This window comes from Engystomops pustulosus, chromosome 1, assembly GCF_040894005.1.
Source record: "Engystomops pustulosus chromosome 1, aEngPut4.maternal, whole genome shotgun sequence".
Classification (NCBI taxonomy): domain Eukaryota; kingdom Metazoa; phylum Chordata; class Amphibia; order Anura; family Leptodactylidae; genus Engystomops; species Engystomops pustulosus.
Genome location: NC_092411.1, coordinates 191,088,464 through 191,113,807, shown reverse-complemented (window position 1 = coordinate 191,113,807; position 25,344 = coordinate 191,088,464). Strand labels below are relative to the sequence as shown.

Sequence of the window (25,344 nt, the reverse complement as noted above, 5' to 3'; positions counted from 1 at the left end):
TACTAATTATAAGTAGAACATGAGAACACCTGCCTTACAATAACCATGTTACAATCTATATCCGCATTTATTTGTAAAATTTGCTTTATAATTTTGTCTACATCATTATTATCTGCTCTGAGGGGTCTCCATTACAGGCGGTCCCCTACTTAAGAACACCTGACTTACATACGACCCCTAGTTACAAACGGACCTCGGGATTTTGGTAATTTACTGTACTTTAGTCCTAGGCTACAATAAACAGCTATAACAGTTATCACAGGTGTCTGTAACTAAGATTTATTGTTTATCCTGGTTCTTATGACAATCCAACATTTTTAAAATCCAATTGTCACAGAGGCCAAAAAATTTTTGGCTGGGGTTACAATAATAAAGTATACGGTTCCGACTTACATACAAACTCAACTTAAGAACAAACCTACAGAACCTATCTTGTATGTAACCCGGGGACTGCCTGTATAATTATCTTCTGTGCCATCTCTATTCTTGTCTGGCAACAAGTGGGACTGACTTATATTCAGGAATTTACCCAAACAAGGTGGTAGTGGTTATTATTTACTCAATGTTATTTAATTTTATTTTGTGTAGCCTATCATGTTTTAAACCAATGAAGAACATTTAATTTTCTTAAATATAGTTCTGCATTTTTTATATAACAAGTCTGATATTTCACACATGAATTGTGCATTCAAAATGTGCATGTACACGTATATCCACACACAGGTTAAAATTTCTTAGAAAGGTTTATTTTTTTATATTTTTTTCTGTTTTTAAGAAAATGATTATTTCAAATAATTTACAAAGATCTTCATAGTTGACATTTACTATTATACAGTACATTTAAAAAAAATATGTATGAAATATGTTCATATATGCATTAATACAAAGGGTATACAACCTAAAAACTAAAAAAAAATGATTTAAAAAAGCCTTATGATTATTTCCTCCTGTGGAATATATGTGTGTGACATACTTCTTGCTAGTATAAGTATAATCTTGTGGGCTATTTTGCTATCAGCAATTGTAGTGCATGTATTTAATAATGAAGATGTATCCAGATTTCTCAATATGCTCTCTGTTTATTTTACATTTTGGAATATCTTTGTTTGTTATCCTGTTTAGTTCTGCATAAAATATATATCCCACTACATAAATTTATAGCTTTTCCCATGCGCATAAAAACTCTTGTGACAGGTTACTCCACCTTATTTGTGTATAAACATGACTCTATTGGCAAAAGAAATGGACATTTAACATGTAATTTGGTTATAGCTTTGTGTCAGAATTCATGATACAATGAGTCCTCTTGGGGTCATTTTCCCGTTGTTGCTCCCTTTCTGATAACTTTTATGTGTTTAGTTTTCCTAAAAGAAAATAAGTAGAATATTTGTTTAACTCACAAATAAATATTTCAGAAAAGTGTATATACTTATAGCAGTATTATATATTTCTCTATAAAGTACCTAATAAACAAGTGCATTCAGTACATAAGCTTATTTATATATGGCACAAAAAGGGGGAGTTGGTGGAGTAGCACTGTGGTATCCTGGATTAAGATCCGTGTGGGTGCACGCTTCGGGGACTCTGGCTCAGAAGACCCTTACACAAGTAAATCCAACAACGAGGAAGCAGCACTCCGTGATTCAATGGTGATATTTATTGCACCAGTGGAAAAAGATACAATGTAGCCATTTTCAAGTATACCAAACAATGATACAAGGCGGGTTTATATCTCCCGCACTGATGATGTCACATCCTTTGTTTGGTATACTTGAAAATGGCTACATTGAGATAGCTGAAACGTTGTATCTTTTTCCACTGGTGCAATAAATATCACCACTGAATCACGGAGTTCTGCTTCCTCGTTGTTGGATTTAGCTTATTTATATATAATATAGTTATATTCCTTCTGTCTATCAATCTCTGTTGCACAGAGCACTGTAAAATCTAATTAATAGATATTGGGGCACATTTACTTACCCGGCCCATTCGCGATCCAGCGGCGCGTTCTCTGCACAGGATTCGGGTCCGGCTGGGATTTAAGATGGTAGTTCCTCCGCCGTCCACCAGGTGGCGCTGCAGCGTCGAAAATAATCTTAACGCCCCGGAATGCACCATCCCATAGAAGGTGAAGGTGAGCGCTCCCCAAGCGACACATTTTCGGTTTTTAAATGCGGCGGTTTTTCCGAATACGTCGGGTTTTCGTTCGGCCACGCCCCCCCGATTTCTGTCGCGCGCATGCCGGCCCCGATGCGCCACAATCCGATCGCGTGCGCCAAAAACCCGGGGCAATTCATGTACAAGCGGCGCAAATCGGAAATATTCGGGTAACACGTCGGGAAAACGCGAATCGGGCCCTTAGTAAATGACCCCCATTGTCTCTATTGTTCTGTGTATTGTTAAATGTAATTTGATACAAATAACTATACTTGGTGTCAAAGTGATTATTCCCAAAATACGTCACTTGGTGGACACCAGAAGAACTCGATGATACTTATAAAAAGTCTCCTTTATTGCCGTCATCCAGGTTGCAGAATGCAGGATACAAGATACTTGCACAGGTTATCAGTCACGTGTCCATGTCAGTCAGTGTATCAGTGAGAGTGTCTTCTGGAGATGGCCGGGAGGTTTCTAAATCTTCCCGTAGCTCTTCATGTATCGTTATACATTACACCTGTTGTGTTTTCTTCTCCGTGTGTCATCCGAGATGTGAGAGCTCAAGAGTTTTCAGTTGTGAGCGTCGTCCAGCTGTCGTAGCCTTGATGTATCAGCCCCGATGTAACAGCCTCTCGGTATCAGCCGCCCGGTATCCGCCGCCATAACACTGTCCGTCTGTCATATATAGTTATAGTAGAGGTGTGTCTTGTAGTGTTGGACGTTCTGTGTCCCTATATATGGTCTTCATATATATTTAGGCTGGATGTAATGTACATCCCTAATTGTGTATGTCACAGCTCGTGTATGGCTATCAGTTTAACTCTTCATGGTCTAATACAAGTGAATATTGTGATATATACTTTTTATCAAGCGCCAAGATCCATGATCTGATTCTGGATTTTCTGTGCTAAACAAGTTATAGTTTACATATAAAGGACAACTTACACTATATGAACAGAATTATTAGGTGAATTTTATCTTAACAATGGACAGCATAATATAGGACATTGCCTTAATAAAGTACTTCACAATTTGCTTATGATACAATGTATTCACATTTCAAAAAGTAAATACTCACTTATTATTTTCTTTCAGTATCGCTTTTACTTCTTTACTATTAGGGTTGACACATTTTTTGGGAAAAGATTTTTTGGAACTTTTTAGGACAACGCTGCGGTAAAATAACAATACTTAGCATCATTTTATTATTTTTTGAAGTCATTTATTTTGGATTAATCTACAGCAACTAATTTAAAGTGACCTGTATTTTTTTAATTGATGGTAACATGAAAATATACAGTTAGCTATTTTTCATTACAAAAATCTACTATATTATATCTTTTATTTTAAAAAGTGAAGGGTAATTCCTGCTCAACGTATGTATATATTACTATGATTTAAGATATAAAATATCTATCCAAAAGTTATTATACCCAGATTACCATACTTACACATATTCTTTATTTTCACATGTAGAACTTGCAGGGAATATTTCAAGCCTCATTACTTTTTTGACATTGAGTTGTTCTATAAGACCTGTACATTTGCAACGTCTCCCACGTTGTACTGGAAACAGGAAATTATAATAATTAATAATATCCTGTGAACGTGATATACATCAATGAGAAATGTATACATTTACAACTAACAATAAACTTTTTAATACATGCACAAAAGCAGTGAAGTATAAAAAGAAATGTCAGTATACCATAACATACTATAGTAAATGTTTATGTAGGAAAATGCATTATACAAAAAATATTAATGTATAAAATACCTGAGACTATTTTTACAAAGATGTTAATAATTTAAAGATATAATACATGTTCAACGTTAGATGGTTATACCTTGTGCAACAGCGGAATTGAGCAGGAGAACATTAATGATGACAGCAACTTTGTACATCATGTTAGTAGGTAAAGAACCTCCAGCTGGTGCAGAGGAGACCTTGGACATCTTGTTACATGCTCTGAATTCCAATGGTCAGACTGACTTCTGCTAAACTTTACTTATCTGATAGAAAATGGAAACTAAAAGTGTAATATGATTCCCTGGGATTTCTACATCCCAAGTTTATACCTTATGCTTTATAGCAATATGAGAAATATAATAGAATATCCTAGGGAATCATAAATCCTAAGTAGTATGAAAAGTTTTGTTGTATTAGCAATGTTTAGATCATTCTACATTTTGCTTTAATACTATGTATTGTATTATACTTTCTAATTATGTATGCATTGTAACCAAAAATGTGCAAATTAGTATGTGATTATATAGTTACCCATCACTCACACTCACATATACACTCACCGGCCACTTTATTAGGTACACCTGTCCAACTGCTCGTTAACACTTAATTTCTAATCAGCCAATCACATGGCGGCAACTCAGTGCATTTAGGCATGTAGACATGGTCAAGACAATCTCCTGCAGTTCAAACCGAGCATCAGTATGGGGAAGAAAGGTGATTTGAGTGCCTCTGAACGTGGCATGGTTGTTGGTGCCAGAAGGGCTGGTCTGAGTATTTCAGAAGTTGCTGATCTACTGGGATTTTCACGCACAACCATCTCTAGGGTTTACAGAGAATGGTCCGAAAAAGAAAAAACATCCAGAGAGCGGTAGTTCTGTGGGCGGAAATGCCTTGTTGATGCCAGATGTCAGAGGAGAATGTCCAGACTGGTTCGAGCTGATAGAAAGGCAACAGTGACTCAAATCGCCACCCGTTACAACCAAGGTAGGCAGAAGAGCATCTCTGAACGCACAGTACGTCGAACTTTGAGGCAGATGGGCTACAGCAGCAAAGACCACACCGGGTGCCACTCCTTTCAGCTAAGAACAGGAAACTGAGGCTACAATTTGCACAAGCTCATCGAAATTGGACAGTAGAAGATTGGAAAAACGTTGCCTGGTCTGATGAGTCAACAACATGAAAGCATGGATCCATCCTGCCTTGTATCAACAGTTCAGGCTGCTGGTGGTGGTGTCATGGTGTGGGGAATATTTTCTTGGCACTCTTTGGGCCCCTTGGTACCAATTGAGCATCGTTGCAACGCCACAGCCTACCTGAGTATTGTTGCTCACCATGTCCATCCCTTTATGACCACAATGTACCCAACATCTGATGGCTACTTTCAGCAGGATAATGCGCCATGTCATAAAGCTGGAATCATCTCAGACTGGTTTCTTGAACATGACAATGAGCTCACTGTACTCAAATGGCCAAAAGTCACCAGATCTCAATCCAATAGAGCATCTTTGGGATGTGGTGGAACGGGAGATTCGCATCATGGATGTGCAGCCGACAAATCTGCGGCAACTGTGTGATGCCATCATGTCAATATGAACCAAAATCTCTGAGGAATGCTTCCAGCACCTTGTTGAATCTATGCCACGAAGAATTGAGGCAGTTCTGAAGGCAAAAGGTCCAACCCGTTACTAGCATGGTGTACCTAATAAAGTGGCCGGTGAGTGTATATATATATATTGTAAGGGATTAGCTCCGGGGATCGTCGTCTCCTAAGCAGACGACCAGCACACACAGGGAATTCACACAATGTGAGTAAGGTTAAAACTGGCCTCAGCCAGCTTTATTTGGCAGTACACAAACTCAAAACATAAAAATAATACCTAAGCCTCTCCGGCACTAACTATACATCGAGGTTCCCTACCTCACCAGGTGCTGGCCTACTGCCAGCCACCCCAAAAACACAGCAAGTTCACTGCCACCGCTCCACAGGCCTTTGCCGTAGCCTGTCTCTTCCCCAGGGTGGAGCCCAGTGTGAAGTCTGCCCCATGTATTAGTGCAGCCCCTCCAGCTGAAAACTAATCAACTTAATTAGACAGACCCAACTTTTCCAGGTCTGTCTTCTACTCAGCTTTTCATAAGGCAAAATGCACATTTTATGCCCAAAAGCTTCTCTAGTGGCAGCCACCCTGCCACAATATATATATATATGTATTTATATATGTATTTATTTATATATATATATATATATATATATATATATACACATACTGAAAACAAATATTTATATTGTTATGAACACATAAAGACATCCAGATTAAGAGGTTCATGTCAGCTATTTGGTATCTACCACAAATAATAAGCAAGGCTTAAAAGCAGTCAGGTAAGGGGATGCATTAAATATGAAGATGCCACAGAGGAAGAAGCACAAATTGCTATAAAATGTGTTTGGACACTGATATCTATGAGTAACTCATATCCAGTGTCGGACTGGTGTACCTTGGGCCCTTGGGGGAAGGGCACCCTTCATGTAATAAGAAAGACTACCAGACTACTCCTAATTGAAGTGTAAAACACATTGGGAGTCATTAACTAAGGGCCCGATTTGCGTTTTCACGACGTGTTATCCGAATATTTCCGATTTGCGCCAATTCTCCCTGAATTGCCCCAGGATTTTGGCGCACGCGATCGGATTGTGGCACATCGGCGGTGGCATGCATGCGACGGAAATCGGGGGGCGTGGCCGAACAGAAACCCGACGGATTCGGAAAAACCGCCGCATTTAAAAAAAATAATCTGTCGCGAAGCTTGCACTTACCTTCACTCAGCCCGGCTCGGTGTATTCCAGTGCGTTCCAGGGAACTTCAGCCCAGCAGCGCCACATGGTGGACGTCGGAGGAACTGCCTTAATAAATCCCGGCCGGACCCGAATCCAGCGCAGAGATCGCGCCTCTGGATCGCGAATGGACCGGGTAAGTAAATCTGCCCCATTCTATCAAACATTAGATACAGAGCTAGAATCGAGGTCCATACCTAACTGCAGCATTCAGCCAAGCTCGCAGCCAAATATGCGTCCCCACAATGGCAGTGTGAATGCACACTAACTGTGTCCAATCATCGCTGGGAAAACATCTAACTATATTACAGTGTACTGCGCCTGTAGCCCCATGTATGGCTGTGTACTGTGCCTGTAGCTCCATGTATGGCTGTGTACTGGGGCTGTAGCTCCATGTATGGCTGTGTACTGCGGCTGTAGCTCCATGTATGGCTGTGTACTGCGGCTGTAGCTCCATGTATGGCAGTGTACTGCGACTGTAGCTCCATGTATGGCTGTGTACTGCGGCTGTAGCTCCATGTATGGCTGTGTACTGCGGCTGTAGCTCCATGTATGGCTGTGTACCGTGGCTGTAGCTCCATGAATGGCTGTGTACTAAGTCTGTAGCTCCATGTATGGCTGTGTACTGAGGCTGTAGCTCCATGTATGGCTGTGTACTGTGGCTGTAGCTCCATGTACGGCTGTGTACTGTGGCTGTAGCTCCATGTATGGCTGTGTACTGCGACTGTAGCTATGAATATGGCTGTGTACTGCGGCTGTATAGAGACAGCCCCCCCCCAGGATAGGGGCAGGGCCTCCCCCCCACCCCATGATAGAAATAGGGCCTCACCCCCCCCACCCCAGGATAGAAATAGGGCCTCACCCCCCACCCCAGGATAGAAATGGGGCCTCAACCCCCACCCCAAGATAGAAATAGGGCCTCACCCCCCACCCCAGGATAGAAATAGGGCCTCCCCCAACCCCAGGATAGAAATAGGGCCTCACCCCCCACCCCAGGATAGAAATAGGGCCTCACCTCCCACCCAAGGATAGAAATAGGGCCTCAGCATAGAAATAGGGCCTCACCCCCACCCCAGGATAGAAATAGTGCCTCATCCCCCACCCCAGGATAGAAATAGGGCCTCACCCCCCACCCCAGGATAGAAATAGGGCCTCACGGCCCACCCCAGGATAGAAATAGGGCCTCACCCCCCACCCCAGGATAGAAATAGGGCCTCACCCCAGGATAGAAATAGGGCCTCCCCCTAACCCCAGGATAGAAATAGGGCCTCATTCCCCCTCCGCAGGATAGAAATAGGGCCTCATCCCCCACCCCAGGATAGAAATAGGGCCTCATTCCCCACCGCAGGATAGATATAGGGCCTCATCCCCCACCGCAGGATAGAAATAGGGCCTCACCCGCCACCCCAGGATAGAAATAGGGCCTCCCCCCCACCCCAGGATAGAAACAGGGCATCCCCTAACCCCAGGATAGAAAAAGGGCCTCACACCCCACCCCAGGATATAAATAGGGCCTCATCCCCCACCCCAGCAGAGAAAAAGGGCCTCCCCCACCCCAGTACAGACAGACACACAGACACACACACAGAGGGCCTTACTGTGTGCAGCAGCCGCGGGAAAGCGCCATCTCAGGTGCCGTCGAGGATGCGGTGTCGCGGTGATGTCACCGCAGGAGCAGGAACCAGGCATCAGGCGCCAGACTAGATATGAGAGTGCCAGACCAGATATGAGAGTGCCGGGGCCGCGCAGACATGAGAGCGCCAGGGCCGCACCGGGTCCGCGCCGGCATGGGGGTATTGAGGCCTCAACGGCATCGGAGCACCGGGACCCGGCAGGCTTCAGGGCCCACCGGAGGATTCTCCGCTACTCCGGTGGGCCAGTCCGACACTGCTCATATCTTATATTTCTGATTGAAGTAATCCCAGCAACACTGAATGACTCTGAAAAGAGATAACGTACAACAAAGAAACAAGTCCTGAAATATGAGAAGATAACTTTATGATAGAATAATTGGAAGTAGAGATACAGTTATCAGCTAACCTAGCACACAAATTATGCTAATGCAAGAAGCCCTGCCATATATGAAACAAAACGTGTTACACACTGCATTGTGAAAGTAGCCTAAATCTACCTATTTTCAATTAGTGGGGTAAGACAGATATCATGACAGTATTATTGAGACATTCAAGTGAAAAAATATGCGTTATATAGTGGCTTGCTTTTATCCGAATAGTTTGAGAGGTCTGTAAAACTACCAGTGGAGGGAGTAATCCCTGAACTGACCTTATTAAATGATTTTACAGTGTTACTGTATTATACACTTTATAGGATGTGGTGTATGTTTTTGTTATAGTGAATAGTAGTGAAGTAGTAATTATATTTGTACATAGAAATATTAATATATATTTTATGGCAGAGCCAGTATTGCTCTTAAATTATATATCATTATGGTTTGAAGGGTTTACCTGGACCAAAAGCAGAATTGAGCAGGAGCAAAAATTATGACAACAATCTTGTAGATCATGATGGTAAATTGGATAAAGAGGTTCATATACACTTAATTGCATATCTTTTAATTTTATCATAACAGGCTGACTTATAATAAACTTCTGCTCTAACAGGAAATTAAAACTGAAAGTGAAAGATGATTCCCTGTGATTTTCACATTCCATGCAAGCAATTTATGCCGTCCAGATATCAAGGAGTAAGATAAACATTTATAAATCTTTTAAACCATTTTTAAATGCCAATGTTCTTTTCAGTGTAAGGAGATCCTACAGAGAAAAAGTATAGTGGAAATATCCTTTTTCTGTGTTTAACATCTATTTCATATTTTTGCTTCCAAATAAGGAGGCAAAATAATGACCTGAATACTGTGGTGTAAAAATTTTCTTTTTAAACTGAATCTTAAAAATAACTTGGTAAAGTCAAATCTACAACACAGCTTTCTATTGCTTATCTGAGCATGTTGAAATGTCAAATCTGTTGTAAAAGTACCAGGGTTGGTTAGTAGATGGTGGAAAGATAAGGAGTTCAGTCTTAGAAATATTGGGGGTCATTTGCTAAGGGCCCAATTCGCGTTTTCCCGACGTGTTACCCGAATATTTCCGATTTGCGCCGATTTTCCCTGTATTGCCACGGGATTTTGGCGCAGACGATCGGATTTTGGCGTATCGGCGTTGGCATTTACGCGACGGAAATGGGGGGGCGTGGCCAAACGAAAACCCGACGGATTCGGAAAAACCGCCACATTTAAAAAACAAAAAGTGTTGCGGAGCTTGCACTTAACTTCACCAGGAATAAGCCGGTGTACTTGAGTGCATTTCAGCGGACTTCAGCGCAGCAGCGCCACCTGGTGGACGTCGGAGGAACTACCTTAGTGAATCCCGGCCGGACGCGAATCCACCGCAGAGAACGTGCCGCTGGATCACGAATGGACCGGGTAACTAAATCTGCCCCATTAAGTTTCAAGAAGAGAGAGAACATTATGGTAGAGACAGCAGAAAGACTTTCACTAGTGTTTTGGAGTAAGGCAAGTGTGATGATACATGCAGAAGTATATTGCTGGGTGTCATCAGCATTTAGATATTCTACTGATCTGTTTGTCCAATGGTGGCAGTATAGAAGGAAAAGAGAAGATGACCTAGGACTGAGCCCCGAGGAACCCCAACACTGAGAGGAAGATGAGAAGAGAAAGATCCAGAAAAGGAGGCACTAAAGGTGCGGTCAGAGAGATAGGAAGTAAACCAAGAGAGTGCGGTGTCCTTTAGGTCAATGGAGTGAAGCATCCTGAGGAGGAGCTGGTGGTCCACAGTATCAAGATACTGTATTCTTGTAAGTAAGCCTCTTAACGTTCCCATTACTGTTTAAGCAACATGTTCCAATGTTCCTGTGATACAAAATGTTGAGCTTGCTCCAGCCAAATTCTTTTATAAATGTGGAGTTATGCTTTGGGTCATTGTCATGCTTAAAGGTTTTTTTAAAAAAAGTCACCAGTATTTGGAACTGTTCAGAATTTCCTTTACTTTAAAGGAAATCTACTATCAAAATCAAGCATTATAAACCAAGGGACACTTAGGCCCCTTCCACACTTGGGTTGCAGATCATGTCAGAGTTTGATCAGGGAGCGATAAGGGTTTGGTCAGTGAAAAACGCACATTTTACATCAGAGTGCAATCAGTTTTCAGTCAGAGTTTGTTCAGTGTCTGCATGTGAAAAGGACTCAGGACTGAGGTATATCTTTTCTATGGCAATTGATGCGTGAAAATGGCATTGCACTGGACTTGCAAGTGTCTCAGAGTGCAATGCGTTTTTAATGCATCTCCATAGACTTGTATGGTGCGTTTTTCACGCATGTGACTTGCAAAAGTAGAGCATACCGAGATTTGATACCGAGATTTGTGTTAAAACAAACGCGCGTGTGTGCGTGAAAAAAATGCAAGTCTGAAAAGACCCATTGATTACAAGTTCTGCACGTCAAAAGCACGCGCAGAAAATGCACGTGAAAAACGCAAGTGTGAAAGGGGCCTTAGTCATATATCCTGGCACTTTTTATCTTCTTATATTTGTTAACCATGGCCTCCTTCCTTCTTTTAACTTTAAACATTTTGCTAATGAGTGAGAAGGGGGTGTTATAGTAATAACAATAAACTTTAATTATAAAGCGCCATCAAATTCTGCAGCACTTTACAAATCATAGGGGACATATACAAAAATATAATATTATATTACAGAGTACAACCAGTCATATGGAACAATAGGAGTGAGGGCCCTGCTCGCAAGAGCTTACAGTCTATGAGTATGAGGGGGTGACACAAGAAGTATAAGAGCTTGTATAATGGTCTGGTAACAGTATAAAATAATTTAGTTAATAAAATTCTGATGCTTGAACCTGCCATCAGCCACCATCTTATATACATATCCAAGGTGAAAGTGACTGCAGAGAAGCCTGGAGCTTGGTATATATCTGGTGTTTGCTGGATAACTGATGGGAGGGTGACATAGGGGACATAGGATGGATTAGTAAAGAGAGAGTTGATATTTAATGTAGTTTGCAAGTGTGAAAGGCCTGCCTAAAAATATTGGTTTTGAGGGTGGGTATTAATCTGGTAGTCTGGGGTAGGTCATTCCAGAGAATTGGTGCAACTTGGGAGAAGTCCTGGAGAAGTGCATGAGAGGTTCAAATTAAGGTACAGATTAGTCTAATATCACTGGCAGATCAAAGAGCATGGGTTGGGCGACTGAGAAGAGAGATAGGGAGGTGCAGCATTTTGCAGAGCTTTGTGGATGAGGGTTATTATTTTAAACTGAATTTGGTAGTAGACAGGCAGCCAGTGCAGTGATTAGCACAAACTGGACTCTTTGGTCTGAAAGACAAGCCTGCCTGCTGCATTAAGAATAGATTGTAGAGGAGAGAGTTTAGTGAGTGGAAGACCAATTAGTAGGGAGTTACAGTAGTCAAGAGTGAAACAGAGCAATAATTAGCATTTTAAAGGTTTCAGTTGTCAGACATGGGCAGATTCTGGAGATGCTTCCAAGATGCATGCGGCAAGACTAAGCAAGAGATTAAAAAAATGATGCAAAGGTGGGGCGGAGTACAGCACAACCCCAAGACAGCAGGCCTGCTGCCTTGGTACTATTGTTTACTTAGCAGAACTTCAAGGACTGGGGCTGTTAGAATTGAATTTTAGAATCAATGAATGTGTGGATGAGTGCAACTAATGATGAGTTAGGAGTGTAGCCCTGTACTGCAGACAGAGCTAGCCCTTATATAGACAGTAATAGCCAGATAAAAATATAGGTCCTTGTAGTTCTGTGTGTTATGGTCTGAATGGATACTAGATAATCCGTGGCATGAGAGAATACTGACACTTGTAGCAAGTGAATAGACAAAAGATAAACACTGACCTCTAGTGTCTACATTTAAACAATTGAGCTACAGTGTGTTTGGAAAACGATACTGATCAGCCTTATAGCCCACTTTGGGTTTTTAAGAGTTTATTTGCACAAAGAAGTTATTTTATTTTAAACATTATTGAATAAAAGTTACATTTTAACAACACCTGGATATGGGTGATCTCACCTTGGTATTATTGTGATCCCACAGACAGAGATGGAGAAGTCATGGTTGAGTTGGTTAGTAAATTGTGACTCTCTACCTGCATTACATAAATACAATGTAACAACCCCGGGAGAAGAATCCATTTCAGGAGCAAGAGACAATTTACTAACCTTATGAAGAGGGTGGTATGCCCTTGAAATGCGTAGTTTGCAACTTTCAAAAATAAAAAAAAGTTTTGTATACGCTATGAGACCTCATTACTTTTTTCATGAGAGCAGAGTGATAGAGATACAGATTTTCTGACATATTTTTGCAATTTCCGATATAGGTAGGCCACACATATATACCGTATATACTCGAGTATAAGCCGACCCGAGTATAAGCCGAGCGGCTGACATCACGATCAAGTACCTTGCCTGCACTGCCGGGATATGCAGGGAGAAGATGAGCCATGAGGAGAATTGGACGCTGGAGGTGATCAGTGGAGGATAAATATGCAAGTTTGTTTTTATTATTAATACACTTGAGATGGGTTTTTCAGCACATATTTTGTGCTGAAAAACTTGACTTATACTCGAGTATATGCAGTAATTATGCCCCCTTTATTATGGCCCTCTTATTTAATAATGCATTGTATATACTCCTGTTACAAATAGCACATTGTATATTACTCCTGTTGTATAGCCCTTTTAATGTGACATTTACATGGTGTCCTCTCAATGTGCAGCCAGGGGCCCAACGATAAAGGCCTGTAGTCCCTCTGAGGGGAAAAAATCAATTGTATGTAAGATGCAATGTAAGACACACATACAATTGAGGGTGGCACCGGGAGAAACATGTCTGTTCACTCTGCCTTCACGAACTCTATGATGTCATCAAATGGCTCAACCACCACATCATACATTGTGGGTGGGCAGAGAATATGAACAAGTCTACCTGCACTGCTGGGAAGCTTAGGGAAGAGGAAGCCATGGGGATTGCTGGACCAAGGCAGGAAGGACAGTTCGGCATTTGAGTAGAGAGGGAAGGCTACTACATATTTCATGATTGAGGGGAGGCTTCTGAACATTTCATGGTTGAGGGGAGGCTGCTGCACATTTTATGATTAACGAGAGGCTGTTGCTGGACATTTAATTAGTGAGTGTAGGCTGCTGCCGAACATTTCATCACAGAAAGGAGGCTACTGCTGTTTCATTAGCGAGGGAACACTGCTGGACACTTAATTTATAAAAGCTTCTGGAAATGTCATGATTGGATATTGCTGGATATTGTCATGCTGGATATTTCATAAATGATGGGAGGCTGCTTGACATTAACTTAGTGAGAGTAGGTTGCTGGACATTTCATTAATAAGGGGAAGCTACCGGATATTTTGATGAATGAGGGAAGTCTGCTGGACATCTTATTAGTGAAGGGAGATTGCTAGATAGTATATTCATGAGCTGAAGCATCTGGACAGTACATATATAAGAGGGCTGCTTCCTGACAGTGGGGCACATTTACTTACCCGGTCCCTGCGCGTTGTCTTCTTCCCGGTGTATGTGAGTGCTTGCCTTGCGACACAATTTGATTTGTTAAGTCCCGACGTAGTGAAAGCCGGCACGATTGTGAAACAAAACGATTGCGTGTGACACAATCTCCAACGCGATGCCCGAAAACGTCGGAAAACCCATTGGAAATGCGACCATGGGACCTTAGTAAATAAACCCCTGTAAAAGGGGGCTACTGCTGTACAGTATATATATGGTATGTGAGTATGGTGCTGTGTGTGTATGCTTTCGTAGCATATGTGTATTTTCCAATGTTTAGGTATATGGGGACACTGATCCAAAATTCGCATCGGGACCCACTGGTGTCTTGTTATGCCACTGTGTGTCCCCCACACTGTATAGTGACAGTTTTGACAGTAATGGGGTATATACTATATTGTAGTTTTATTGTATGTTAGGTGTGAATACATCAAAAAGGAGGAGTCATATTACTAGATAACTGAATAAATACAACATAAAGAGTAGTCTCAAAAAGTAGCCTCATAGGATTAGAAGCAAAATTATCCCTTTGAGTCATACTTCTGCATTTTAAATGACTGTAAATAATTTCTCTACAAATAATAGCAGAACATTTCCATGTCTGGACTTTTTTCCATTTATGTTTTACAACTTTGCAGATGTGGAAATCTTTTTTTTTTTCAGTAAACCAGTGGATAGTGTTTTATGAAGCGTACTGATGAATATAACCCTGTTACAGATTGTAGGTCTAATATTTTTGCTGACTGTCGCTTGTTTCATTGCATCTTATATTTGGTAAATTACAGCATGGTCTATGTGGATAGCAACGCTCTGTACCGAATCCAAAGGTTGCCCATATTAAAGGGGTTTTCCCATGAAACAGGTTAGGTCTTATTCACAGGATAGTATGCCGGTTCAAATGCCAAATTTTCCTGGGAGGGGGCAGACTGGGGGGGAGGAGGCTGAGGTGCAGGAGCTGGAGGAGTGGCGATTTCGGTGACATGGGTGGACTGCGTGGAAGACTGACTGGTGGTGGAAAAATTGCTCGAAGCATTGTCAGCAATCCACGACATCACCTGTTCGCACTGTTCTGGCCTCAACAGTGCTCTACCACGAGTCCCAGTAACTTCAGACATGAACCTAGGGAGTGTAGCTCTGCGGCGTTCCCCTGCTCCCTCATCAGCAGGTGGTGTCTCACCCCGCCCAGGACCACGGCCTCTGACCCCTGCAGTAGTTGGACGCCCACGTCCCCGCCCTCGTCCTCTACCCCTAGCCCTCGGGTTAAACATTTTTAAAATGAGAGTTATAACTTTATTTTTTTTTTTACTTTTTTTTGGTTTTTTTTGTGTTTTTTTTTTTTTTTTGTGTTTTTTGTTTTTTTTTGAGTTTTTAAAACCAAACAATGCTATCCTATTGCTATGGCTATTTTCTAGCCAAGTATCAAAGGAAGCACAGTACTATGCCAGATGAGATGACACTGAGTTATTGCCTAATAGAAATCCAACCCCTACTGAATTTTGCCACTTCGGCCTTTGCTATGGATATGTGCGCCACTAAGCGCAGAACACAGCGGTCGCAAGTCCCACTACAAATTGCTCAGAATTGGCAAGTACATGCACTGCAGAAACTACAGCCACCAGCAGATCAACCAGAAATCAAATATATAGAACGCTACTGTAGGCTTCAAGATCAAGAAGCTGTTTGTATTCTCCTATGGCTATTTTCTAGCCAAGTATCAAAGGAAGCACAGTACTATGCCAGATGAGATGACACTGAGTTATTGCCTAATAGAAATCCAACCCCTACTGAATTTTGCCACTTCGGCCTTTGCTATGGATATGTGCGCCACTAAGCGCAGAACACAGCGGTCGCAAGTCCCACTACAAATTGCTCAGAATTGGCAAGTACATGCACTGCAGAAACTACAGCCACCAGCAGATCAACCAGAAATCAAATATATAGAACGCTACTGTAGGCTTCAAGATCAAGAAGCTGTTTGTATTCTCCTATGGCTATTTTCTAGCCAAGTATCAAAGGAAGCACAGTACTATGCCGGATGAGATGACACTGAGTTATTGCCTAATAGAAATCCAACCCCTACTGAATTTTGCCACTTCGGCCTTTGCTATGGATATGTGCGCCACTAAGCGCAGAACACAGCGGTCGCAAGTCCCACTACAAATTGCTCAGAATTGGCAAGTACATGCACTGCAGAAACTACAGCCACCAGCAGATCAACCAGAAATCAAATATATAGAACGCTACTGTAGGCTTCAAGATCAAGAAGCTGTTTGTATTCTCCTATGGCTATTTTCTAGCCAAGTATCAAAGGAAGCACAGTACTATGCCGGATGAGATGACACTGAGTTATTGCCTAATAGAAATCCAACCCCTACTGAATTTTGCCACTTCAGCCTTTGCTATGGATATGTGCGCCACTAAGCGCAGAACACAGCGGTCGCAAGTCTCACTACAAATTGCTCAGAATTGGCAAGTACATGCACTGCAGAAACTACAGCCACCAGCAGATCAACCAGAAATCAAATATATAGAACGCTACTGTAGGCTTCAAGATCAAGAAGCTGTTTGTATTCTCCTATGGCTATTTTCTAGCCAAGTATCAAAGGAAGCACAGTACTATGCCGGATGAGATGACACTGAGTTATTGCCTAATAGAAATCCAACCCCTACTGAATTTTGCCACTTCGGCCTTTGCTATGGATATGTGCGCCACTAAGCGCAGAACACAGCGGTCGCAAGTCCCACTACAAATTGCTCAGAATTGGCAAGTACATGCACTGCAGAAACTACAGCCACCAGCAGATCAACCAGAAATCAAATATATAGAACGCTACTGTAGGCTTCAAGATCAAGAAGCTGTTTGTATTCTCCTATGGCTATTTTCTAGCCAAGTATCAAAGGAAGCACAGTACTATGCCGGATGAGATGACACTGAGTTATTGCCTAATAGAAATCCAACCCCTACTGAATTTTGCCACTTCGGCCTTTGCTATGGATATGTGCGCCACTAAGCGCAGAACACAGCGGTCGCAAGTCCCACTACAAATTGCTCAGAATTGGCAAGTACATGCACTGCAGAAACTACAGCCACCAGCAGATCAACCAGAAATCAAATATATAGAACGCTACTGTAGGCTTCAAGATCAAGAAGCTGTTTGTATTCTCCTATGGCTATTTTCTAGCCAAGTATCAAAGGAAGCACAGTACTATGCCGGATGAGATGACACTGAGTTATTGCCTAATAGAAATCCAACCCCTACTGAATTTTGCCACTTCAGCCTTTGCTATGGATATGTGCGCCACTAAGCGCAGAACACAGCGGTCGCAAGTCTCACTACAAATTGCTCAGAATTGGCAAGTACATGCACTGCAGAAACTACAGCCACCAGCAGATCAACCAGAAATCAAATATATAGAACGCTACTGTAGGCTTCAAGAAGCTGTTTGTATTCTCCTATGGCTATTTTCTAGCCAAGTATCAAAGGAAGCACAGTACTATGCCGGATGAGATGACACTGAGTTATTGCCTAATAGAAATCCAACCCCTACTGAATTTTGCCACTTCGGCCTTTGCTATGGATATGTGCGCCACTAAGCGCAGAACACAGCGGTCGCAAGTCCCACTACAAATTGCTCAGAATTGGCAAGTACATGCACTGCAGAAACTACAGCCACCAGCAGATCAACCAGAAATCAAATATATAGAACGCTACTGTAGGCTTCAAGATCAAGAAGCTGTTTGTATTCTCCTATGGCTATTTTCTAGCCAAGTATCAAAGGAAGCACAGTACTATGCCGGATGAGATGACACTGAGTTATTGCCTAATAGAAATCCAACCCCTACTGAATTTTGCCACTTCAGCCTTTGCTATGGATATGTGCGCCACTAAGCGCAGAACACAGCGGTCGCAAGTCTCACTACAAATTGCTCAGAATTGGCAAGTACATGCACTGCAGAAACTACAGCCACCAGCAGATCAACCAGAAATCAAATATATAGAACGCTACTGTAGGCTTCAAGAAGCTGTTTGTATTCTCCTATGGCTATTTTCTAGCCAAGTATCAAAGGAAGCACAGTACTATGCCAGATGAGATGACACTGAGTTATTGCCTAATAGAAATCCAACCCCTACTGAATTTTGCCACTTCAGCCTTTGCTATGGATATGTGCGCCACTAAGCGCAGAACACAGCGGTCGCAAGTCTCACTACAAATTGCTCAGAATTGGCAAGTACATGCACTGCAGAAACTACAGCCACCAGCAGATCAACCAGAAATCAAATATATAGAATGCTACTGTAGGCTTCAAGAAGCTGTTTGTATTCTCCTATGGCTATTTTCTAGCCAAGTATCAAAGGAAGCACAGTACTATGCCAGATGAGATGACACTGAGTTATTGCCTAATAGAAATCCAACCCCTACTGAATTTTGCCACTTCAGCCTTTGCTATGGATATGTGCGCCACTAAGCGCAGAACACAGCGGTCGCAAGTCTCACTACAAATTGCTCAGAATTGGCAAGTACATGCACTGCAGAAACTACAGCCACCAGCAGATCAACCAGAAATCAAATATATAGAACGCTACTGTAGGCTTCAAGAAGCTGTTTGTATTCTCCTATGGCTATTTTCTAGCCAAGTATCAAAGGAAGCACAGTACTATGCCAGATGAGATGACACTGAGTTATTGCCTAATAGAAATCCAACCCCTACTGAATTTTCCCACTTCGGTCTTTGCTATGGATATGTGTGCCACTAAGAGCTAAACACAACGGTAGCAAGTCCCCCTGCTAATTCCTCACAAAATGGTAAAATATGCAAATTAAAATAAAAAAAGTAGAACGTTATTGTAGCCCTAAGAAGGGCTGTTGGGTTCTTTGAGAATCACTCCTGCCTAACAGTAAGCTAATAGAACACCCTAACGCTTTCCCTGAGCAGCAGCAGCTCTCTCCCTAGCGGCATCCAGAGACAGAATGATCCGAGCAGCGCGGCCAGCGGCTAGTCTATCCCAGGGTCACCTGATCTGGCCAGCCAACCACTGCTATCGACGTGTAAGGGTACCACGTCATGCTGGGTGGAGTGCAGAGTCTCCTGGCTTGTGATTGGCTCTGTTTCTGGCCGCCAAAAAGCAAAACGGCGGGAGCTGCCATTTTCTCGAGCGGGCGAAGTATTCGTCCGAGTAACGAGCAGTTTCGAGTACCCTAATGCTCGACCGAGCATCAAGCTCGGACGAGCATGTTCGCTCATCTCTAGTAACATGCCATTGCTAATTGTTATTTATGTGCTTCATTAAAAACTGTTTTTAAACAGACTGAAGACAGATAAAACCTTACAGAAGCTGAGAGAGATGGTGTCTGATGTTGAGAGAGAAACAGGGATCAGGGTCGCCATTACCATCTGACAATTCCACCAGGTACTCAGCCATTATAGCTACAAGACAGGCAGCTGGTTGTGCTTTACCTGTTTAGGGAACAGCTATTGCATGTACCCCTTGCCGGCCATATAGGTATACTCAAGACAAACGACAGATTAAAAAAAGCATTTTAATTGGGCTGTTATTCAGAATGATGTATCAAATTCCTGTATTATCTGCCAAAGGATGGAGAAGTCCGGACATGTTACCAAGGCTCCCCTGATTCCTTTGCCAATAATTGACAAACCATTCCAGGGGGTTCCTGTAGATAATGTACGGCCCTTACATGTACCCAGTAGTTCTGGAAATGTCATCATGATGGTAGCGGGTTATGCAGATACCCAGAAGCTGTCACACTGCTCTCCATACGATCTGATAAGTTAGCCGGTGCCCTGTTTACTATTTTTTCCAGGGTTGGGTTCCCCATGGAGATAATGACAGATCTGGGGACCCAGTTCATGTCAAATTTAATGGAGTGCCTCTGTAAGAAAATACAGGTCAAACACCTTGTGACCAATTCCTACCAACTGCAGACCAATGGCCAATGTGAGCGGTTTAACAAACCCTAAAACAGATAATCAAGATTTTTGTGGTGGCCCGGGGGCCAGACTGGTAATGTTGTCTTCCACGCCTGTTATTTACTTACAAAGAAGTAACTCAGGCGTCAACTGTCTTCTCTCCATGTGAACTCGTATACGGAAGACAAGTGCGAGGCCCTCTAGCTCTTTATAAGGAACCGTGGGAGGGAGAATTGGGTACACTGGAGGTTCCCATTGTGGAGTATGTTCGTAGGTTCAGAGACTGGATGCAAAACCCTTATCGGCATTGTCTGTGAGAACATGGTCCAAACTCAGGCCAGTCAAAAAAATTGAATGAAATTCTGGAGAAAGAGTTTATGAAGTCGGTCAAAAAATGTGGGTTATAGTTCCTATCTCCCAAAATAAACTTCAGACAGCATGGGAATGGCCATATTGCATTCATCACGCCTCGGTGTCGTGGACTATGTTGTCATTGTTGATCATACCTGCAACAAACAAAATGTTTCATGTAAACAGGATGAAGGCACATGTTGAGTGGGATCAGGGCTGGCACTACGGGAAGGCAAAGTGGGCATAATCAATGCAACATTTAAAAGTGAAAATCACCCAAGAAACACAACATATAGGGTATCGCCACGTCCATAAAATTTTCACATCTGACCTCATAAAAAGCGCAACAAAAGTGATCAAAAAGTAATGTTTACCCCGACAGGATACCAAGAAAAAGTACAACTCGTCCTGCAAAAAATAAGCTCTAACACAGCTCTGAAAACAAAAAAATATAAACATTATGCCCATTGTTACACAGCAATGCAAAAACAAGCAAGTTTCTCACAAAATGAGTTCTATATTCTGCAAAACAAGTTAACCATTAAAAAAAACATATAAATGGGGTATTCCCGTAATCGTGATGAGCCATAGAATAAAATTAAACACATTATTTTTATGGTACAGTGAATGTCAGGGAAAAAAAATGCTAAAAACCATAAACAAGAGTAAATGACTTTTTTAACCATCACCAAGAAAGAGTTAATAAAATATGATTATTAGCTATTCAACCCCCCCTGAAAAGTGGACCTCATCCACAAATAAAATAATCCCCCATATGTCCAAATTACAAAAAAATAAACATTTTATAGCTTGTACAATGAGACAATGCAGATCTGTTCTGAATGGCGCCTCCTTCTGTTCTATGCCCGGCCGTGTGCCCGTGCAGCAGTGTGGAAATTGAGTATCAAACTTTGAGGAGTTTTTTGTCACTTAATACTTTGTGACGGTTTAATTTTTGGCCAAAATTAATGCATTGTCTAAAAAAATTACAGCTTGTAAATTACACCTCCATTTTGTTTTAGCCCCTGTGAAACATCTAAAGGGTTAACACACTTCTTAAAGTTAATTTGTCATACATTGAAGGGTGTAGTTTCTAAAATGGCATAATTTATGGGGTTTTACTAAAATTCTGAACCTCCTAACAACCTAGAAAAGATAGGATGCATAAAAAATCATGCCGATATAAAGCAGACATTTGGGAAATGTTAGTTATAAAGTTACTTGGGCGCTGCCTGAAAAACAGAAAATTTAGAACTTTGAAAATTAATAATTTTTAGAAATTTTTTCCAAATTTCAATTTTTTTCATAACTAAACACAAAAGCCCTAAAATGGCTCAGACACAAAGAGGTTAAAAAAACCTAAACATTCTAATCACCCCCCCTTTCCTTAGAAGTCATGTAAATATAAATAAACATGTATTGCCGCGTCCAGTGAAAATGACTGAGTAATGCAGACATGTCACTTGGGGCGCACAGTAAAGGCTGTAAAATCCAAGCCCACAAAATAATGGAGGAAATGCGTTTTTTTCGGCTTCCCAGTACACAGCATGGAATAATAAATAAATAATGGAGCAAATGCGGTTTTTCATCATTTTCACTACATTCAGAATTTTTTTCCTGCTTACCAGTACATGGCATGGAATAATAAATACCGTCATTATGAAGTGAAATTTGTTATGCAGAAACCAAGCCCTTTACATGGAAAAAATAAAAAAGTTATAGAATTTTGAAGGTGAGGAGTTAAAAATGAAAAGGCAAAAACTAAAAAGGGCCTGGTCCTTAAGGGGTTAAATATATTGCCATATTTGGAAGAAACTACAAAACAAAATGTGAGACAATCATTTTATTCTCAATTGTTTTAATTTGGGGGGTTACAAGGGCTATTTAGAATATTTTGAAGGGTTCAGTTTTTTTAAAAAAAATGGGGTGCTTTATGGGTAGTTATAATAAATAAAACTTTTAAAACCCTCATAATTAAATGAGTTTTTTAAATTGTAAGTCTGCTAGCATCCTAATAAAATTTAAAGAACAATAAAAAAAATGATGCCCACATAAAGCAGACATATGGTGAATGTTAGTATCAATATGGGTGGTTATACTACAATAATACAATTATGAGCATAACATTAATAAATAAATGCAAAACATATCAACCAAGATATAAAACTTGAGTGAAGTACAACATATCACAAAAAAACAGTTCAAAAATCACTTGGTAAAGCGTTCTAAAGTTATTATCACAGATAGTGACATTTGCCAGATTTAAAAAATGTGTCCTAAAGGTGAAAATGTCCTTAAGGGGTTAAGAAAGCTACTAGATTATATTATGTGTAATGTGACACATGCAATTGAGGAGAAGAAGCTGTACAGGAAAAGATGTAAAGGGATGTCTGATTAATAAAAAGGTCATGCCTAATCAGCGAATAGGTCAGTGATGGCAAACCTTTTAGAGGCCGAGTGCCCAAACTACAACAAAGACCTGCTTATTTATCGCAAAGTGCCAACACAGAAATTTAATTTGTGATTTATACTCCCTTCTCTGTCACAGTTTTCATTGATACCAGCACCCTGAGGACACCAATAAAGCAGAAAATAGTCCCAGGTAGCGCTGTCACTTTAAAATAGCTCTGTGCACAGCAAGTCCTGGGCTGTCTGTGACTGCAGGAAGATACCTGGAGTCATCTCTGGTGATGGCCTGAGTGCCCACAGAAAGGGCTCTGAGTGCCACCTCTGGCACCAGTGCCATAGGTTAGCCATCACTGGAATAGGTCATACTTAGATATATAGGAGGCATTAAGAAGTATATAAAATGAGAAGAATGACAAAGATGAGAGAAAACTGTGGCATGTTATCAATTCCTATAGTATAATATTTTAAGATAATATATATATAGTATAATATAATATATAGTACAATATTATACACATGTAGTGTCAGACTCATCCACCAGGGTACCAGAGGATCCTCCAGTGAGCATTGGTTCAACCCAATGCTGAACCCCAGATGTCCAGCAGAAAACACCACAATTTAGGGGTTGCTAAATCTATTTCCTGAAGAGTGGGCACCCAAATTAATCCCATTCAGACACATTACCCATCACTGGTAACATAGCCCTATTTGATTTGTAAAAAATGAACAATCCCCTGGGACTTCCTCCATTAGGGGTCTGTATCTAGTGTTAGGCGTTAACTGTTACAACAAGCATCTGACATTTATTGAAGCATATGAAGCACAATGGTTGATCTTCTATGTAGTGGAGGCACAGATTTTTTTAGTAAAAAGTCTTGAAAAGTCCTGAAGATAATTGAGTTTTGATGACCTCCTGATATTGGGATAAGCCCATCTCAGTGGTTTTGGGTGTCCCCTATCTATGCAATGTATTTGGGGGAGGTAACACAGGCAGGACTGCTAGTGCTACAAGATGCATAAATTATGATACGTGAACTGATTGTAGATGTCCTTTAAAGGACACCTGTCATCAGGTCTCTCTCACTATTTCTGTCACCTCTTTCTGTTGGAGTAGCTCACAAGGATCCCATCCCAGCCTTTATCTAGTCAATTCATACATTAATCATTGCAAAATCATCTTTTATTTATTATGTAAATGAGGTAGGTCACATGGTCAGAGGCAGTGATGTCACCCCTGTTACCCCTCCCCTCTCCTCTCCTGCTCATGTCTGTGTGTAATGTATAGTAAAGCATTGCTGTCTCCTCCCATACACATGTGTGAGACACAGACATCAGCTACACAAGTACCTGACATGTTCTACTATATCATGGCTGCCTAGAGCTGTTGTATCTCTCCTATACACACAGAGGCTGCAGGGGCCGCCAGCACTAGGAAGCACATGGAGGAGCCATTACACCATAATACCTCACATCATTATACAGGCTGTCAGTCATGTGTAAAGGAATATCTCATACACGCAGGGGGTGTGGCCGCCAGCACCAGGAAGCACATGGAGGAGCCATTACACCATTACACCTCACATCATTATACAGTCTGTCAGTCAAGCACTGGGGGATGTGACTGAGCCTCCCACTAATGAATAAGCTGGACAGCTTTAATATGATAATGACTCATTGGACAACTCACAGGTTATTTACATACGGCTTTAGGACCTCATTGCTTAGGTTTACAGGCATGTAGAGGGACAATGAAGGGATAGAGGCAATGCTTTCTAATGGCAGTTTATGAAAATATATTTAGTTTAGGGAGTTAATTTGCCTCATGGGTTTTCTTTAAACATGTAAGTTCAGGCCACCAGTGGTATATACCCTTATTTAACTAATTAGCGTATATAGCACATATATTGGACAGTTCTCTAAAGGGCAGAGTTACAGACCCAAACCATATTACCTGATTAACAACTTTCTACCACACAACCTAAAAAGGTTCAGTAAAGTGGCAGAGGCCTGGCTCATGGCAATTGACATCATTCACAACTGGAGAGCCAGTTATGATGTCCATGAATATAGAACCACCAATTACAGAGAAGGGAGAGCTTAACTTCATGTTGTGTGCATTGCTGCATTCATCTGGCTTCTTGACTTTATACATCTCACTTTATAGTTGCTTTTTTGGAATGTGCCACTATGCTGGGCCATGAAAGAAACATGACCTTGATGGGTATTAGCTGCTGAGCAACTGATAAGGGTTTGTTATGTCAATTTCTGCTGACATGGGCATTTTAAGGTTGAAATACAGCATTTCCTTGCATGAATTTAAAAAAAATC

The 25,344-nt window shown here is 41.4% G+C and overlaps 1 protein-coding gene across 2 annotated transcripts; it reads right to left on the bottom strand.

The window, feature by feature from the left end:
- Positions 1-873: 873 nt before the first annotated feature.
- LOC140100596 (C-X-C motif chemokine 10-like) lies at positions 874-8,672 on the bottom strand. Of its 2 annotated transcripts, none has more exons than XM_072126598.1 (4): positions 8,336-8,672; positions 3,609-3,723; positions 3,236-3,328; positions 874-1,364 (listed from the first exon to the last, which is right to left on the bottom strand). In XM_072126598.1, exons 1-4 carry the CDS (start codon positions 8,424-8,426, stop codon positions 1,313-1,315), a joined length of 351 nt encoding a protein of 116 aa, XP_071982699.1. In that variant the 5' UTR covers positions 8,427-8,672; the 3' UTR covers positions 874-1,312. The 2 variants fall into 2 exon arrangements, with proteins under 2 accessions (XP_071982699.1, XP_071982698.1); XM_072126597.1 differs by lacking the exon at positions 8,336-8,672 and adding an exon at positions 4,005-4,136.
- Between the last annotated feature and the right edge of the window lie 16,672 nt (positions 8,673-25,344).